We start from the raw sequence: 4,156 nt of genomic DNA, 5'->3' as shown, positions 1-4,156 counted from the left end.
AAGAGTACTTTCATGAAAGTGAAAAGGCTGCTGCTGTTTTGGTATTTTCTCACTTATTCTCTTATTTTTCAGTTTTCTAAACTTTACATATTTCAATATTTGCTTGGTCATCTTCCACCTAACTTAAAAATGAAAGTTTTGAGTTGGAATTGTCAAGGTTTTTTAGGAAAAGATACTAGAGATCATCTTCACCATCTGATCCGTCGACACCAACATAAACACAATGATTATAAGTCAAACAATACTAATCGTTACTCATACTTTTGAAGTTTATACCTGGTGACTTAAAACTACAATTATGAAAGAAGATGTTGATAAACTAGAGAAATTGCCTCTTTTTATGAAGAAGAGAAAAAAAATCTCGAGAAAAAAAAACACAATTTATAAAATATGGGCTTATGATGAATTTTTTTCACCAGAAATGGGTGCGCGCGTGAACTCTTCTGCCCGTGGGTTTGATGGTGAAAAAGTGAAAAAATAAGTCTAGTAGTAGTTTTCACTTGTGTTAAAAATAGTTTTTAGCCCACTTATATTTATGTCTAGTCAATGTAATTTTAGCCCAAATAACTTTTAGCACATGATCTTGTTTATAATCAGAAATTTTCTTCATATTATCTATTTATTTTCTCATTTTTCTTCCAATCATGTGTTTATTCGAAATTATATGCATTTTAATTTTTGTACCTATCTATTTATCTAATGTTCTACATAAGACCCAGTTAACTACTAAATATGCAGTTCTTTCCAACAAAAAAAATCACTGTGCCCTGCGGCCGCACTTGCCATAAGTGATATTCTAGCCCTACCTTACAAACTTTCTGGGTCCGTCCCTGAGTAATATCTTCTTCTTAGAGAGGATAAGTAAGCAAAAAGCCATCCTCTTCAACAAGCTCCTTCAACTCACTTGGAAATTCATGAGGTTCAAATTCCTTCTCCCCCTATAGAAAGTTGCATTTTTGCAAGGTAATCAGCTGGTTTTTTCATATCTCTCTCACTATAGGTTGCTATACCGCCGCGATAATATGGCTTCCCTAGTGTCACAATAACTTTCATGTATTCAAAGATGGTATCAAACATCACTGGACACATTATACCCCAAACAATTTGTACAAAACACATCGAAGTGATAAAAAGGTGAACCCATTGGATACACAGTGCAACTTCCAAGTTTGTTGGATACGAAACAATGATTTACGTTGCTGTTCACGAATTCAGAATTGCAAGTTATGTAAATTCGAGTAATACCAGGGTACCTGATGACAAGCTCTAAGCCCTGTATAATACCCTGCACTGTGTGAAAAATTCTGAAACACCAACTTGTGCACACCCAGTTTTAGCAATAATGGATTCGCCATCCATACGACGAATAATTACACCATATCCGCCCTTTGCTCTGCTTCCTTTACACCACTTCCTGTAATAGCCATCCACATTAATAACATACATATCTCCAGGAACGATTTCCACTTGTTCTCGTTTCATTAATGGTAAACTCTTACTAGTCTTGCAGCAAATCGTCTTTGAGACGGATAGACTTTTGAATGATTCACATACTGAATTATCTTCTTCAGAAGAAGAATCATAAAAGCCCAAACCATCGTCATCAGGTTCGATGATCCACTTATCGTCAACTTCATGATGTACAGGTTCGTAATCGCCCACAGAAACACCTCCATCACCACTATCATCATCTTCATAATGTACAGGTTCGTAATCGTCCGTGTAAACACCCCCACCACCAATATCATCATCTTCATGATGTACAGGTTCGTAATCGTCCACATAAACGCCTCCATCACCAATAGGAAATTGTTGAGTTGGGGTTTCTGAATAAGCGCCAGGAACGCAGGAGGTGGAGGAACTAGGCAAGCAAGGATAATTGTTGTTAACACTATTCATCCCTGTCCTTACTCCTTAATAAACAGTGCAATCAATCAAACTGATAGGATACTAAGTACTAGAATAGAGAAATTGATGGATACCATTACGCTCACGAGCAGATTCAAAACTTGAAAAGAAGGAGAGTCACGGCTTTCTTCGATCTTGAATGACCCGGGAGTGGATTCCCCACCGACAGGGGGACAGAAGACGGCCATCTCGAAGAGATCGACGATCCCAAGTTCTTTTATCACACCCAGAAAATTTTAGGAGCCGGACGCCGAAAAATGAACGACCCTGACTCCGTCCCACACAGTGTACTACTATCGGCCCTACCAGGCAACATCTACCTACACAAGCTCGATCAGGGGATCAGCCACCTTAAATCCTTCGATTGCGGATTAACCACCTAGAGATATAATTATATCGAAGGAAAGAAAAACATAGTTCTACAGAGGTTTATAAATACTATGAGAAGTCCTAAATCAAGCAAATTTAAGCAATTACAACTAATGTGAGGTCTAGGATTTAAGGATGAATCCTCACCTTTTTTAACCTTTCTATGTTGATGAAATTAGCCCCGGAGATTAGTAACCGAACCAGATGCTCCTTGGGTCCAACTTCTATGATCTACCAACAACTGGTAGTTGGATATGGAGAAGTATACATCAGGGACTACAGATTGTTAGGCAACATTACATCTGGATTGTTGGTGATAGTACTTTCATTCATCCTTGAAAGCATAATTGGTACTACAACAACTCTTTCTCATTTCTTGATAATCACGGGTGGAATGTTGTTCAACTTCAAGCTTACTCTACCCCTGGAATAAATTACTCATATCCAGCAGATCCGGCTGTTTCCAAATACTAAAGATTTGTTGCAGTGGTCTCTTACAGAATCTGGGCATTTTTCTGTAAGTTCTACCTAGAAACATCTTATTTGCAACACCAACAAGCTATGTCTATTTCAACCCCCTTTTCAGGAACTTTTTGGCTCAAAATTTGGCACTTGAAATTCCCGTACAAACTGCAGCTCTTCATATGGAAATTATGCCTATTCAATAATTCATCAAATCAAGTTCAGCTTTGTCCTATTTGTGGTGTTGAAATTGAAACTGCAATTCATCTTTTTATACATTGTACGTTTCCCCGAGCTGTTTGGTTTGCAATTTATGATTATATTCTGTACCACATTTAGTTAGCCAGCAATTTACAAGAGTGGATTCATTCTTGGACCAATCAGCAGAATCCAATATCTTTTAAGCAGGCTTCTTTAACTAGCATGGTGGTAGTTACAATGTGGCATATTTGGAAAGATCAATATTCTTTAGTTTTCCAACACATTAGACCTAATCCAGTTCATAATGTTCAATGCGTTTATAACTATTGTAACTCTTTTGTATAGACATTACATCACGTCATTTGTCACATGCACAAACTAGGCCATCTGCTACGCCCATGCAATGGACTCCTCCTTCAATAGGTTAGTTATCCATCACTGTTGATGCATCAATGTCTACTTTAAATAAATATGCTGGTACGGGTCTTGTTCGTCGTAGTCATGCAGGCGAGTTCTTAGCAGCCAAAGCTCTCCCCACTATTGTGCGGGATATAGACCAAGCTCAAGCTTTAGTGGCCCTAGAGAGTTTGCAGTGGGCTAAACAAATGCAATAAACTTCTTGTACAAACTGACAATAAAGGTGTGGCTAATGATATCTCTGGATTGTTTTCCTGCTGCATGAGAGAAGACATCCATCTTTCTGTTGTAACTTATATAAATAGACTGTGTAATAATCCTGCTGATACGTTGGCGAAGTTTGCTCGAAAACATCTGTATGCAAAATAGTGGTGTGTGATTCCTCTTAACATGATTAGGAGGCAGCTTCTGCAAGACAGAAGCTAGCCTTGTATGGATGATATATATGATAAACAAAAATACTGTTTTCCTGTGAAAAACAAAAACAAAAAAAATATGCCTAACAGAAACTTCACAAGGGTTTACTTAATAAATACTTTTATGGATTTGTTGAGATTTAAAGAGAGTCAAGATAACTAATAAACTTTCGAGAGTTTTACAGAGTTGAATAAAATCTTACAGAGTTATGCAGAGTTATATAGTTGTCTTACAAGATATTTGTAGAGTCCCGAAGAGTTTCAAAAACAAATTTAATACAGAAACTTGCAAAAAAATATAAAAAATCATATAAAACCCAGACGTGATAAATGCAAATAAAATTCAATCATAGCTTATTTATTATGCTAACTTCATATATATA

General features: G+C 36.9%; 1 protein-coding gene across 2 annotated transcripts; it reads right to left on the bottom strand.

Annotated features, from left to right (window-relative positions):
* Nucleotides 1-808: 808 nt before the first annotated feature.
* On the bottom strand, nucleotides 809-3,489 carry LOC113361257. Of its 2 annotated transcripts, none has more exons than XM_026604557.1 (2): nucleotides 2,425-3,489; nucleotides 809-2,287 (listed from the first exon to the last, which is right to left on the bottom strand). In XM_026604557.1, the coding sequence occupies exon 2, from the start codon at nucleotides 1,897-1,899 to the stop codon at nucleotides 1,267-1,269; it is 633 nt and encodes a 210-aa protein (XP_026460342.1). In that variant the 5' UTR covers nucleotides 1,900-2,287; nucleotides 2,425-3,489; the 3' UTR covers nucleotides 809-1,266. The 2 variants fall into 2 exon arrangements, with proteins under 2 accessions (XP_026460342.1, XP_026460343.1); XM_026604558.1 differs by having other exon boundaries at nucleotides 809-2,228.
* Nucleotides 3,490-4,156: the final 667 nt, after the last annotated feature.

Source organism: Papaver somniferum, chromosome 3 (assembly GCF_003573695.1).
Source record: "Papaver somniferum cultivar HN1 chromosome 3, ASM357369v1, whole genome shotgun sequence".
NCBI lineage: Eukaryota > Viridiplantae > Streptophyta > Magnoliopsida > Ranunculales > Papaveraceae > Papaver > Papaver somniferum.
Note: the sequence above shows the minus strand (reverse complement) of the source record. Positions and strands in the feature narration are given on the sequence as shown.

Excerpts from the sequence above, each read along its gene's own strand:
- LOC113361257 (XM_026604557.1), bottom strand. The coding sequence starts at position 1,899 with ATGAATAGTGTTAACAACAATTATCCTTGCTTGCCTAGTTCCTCCACC.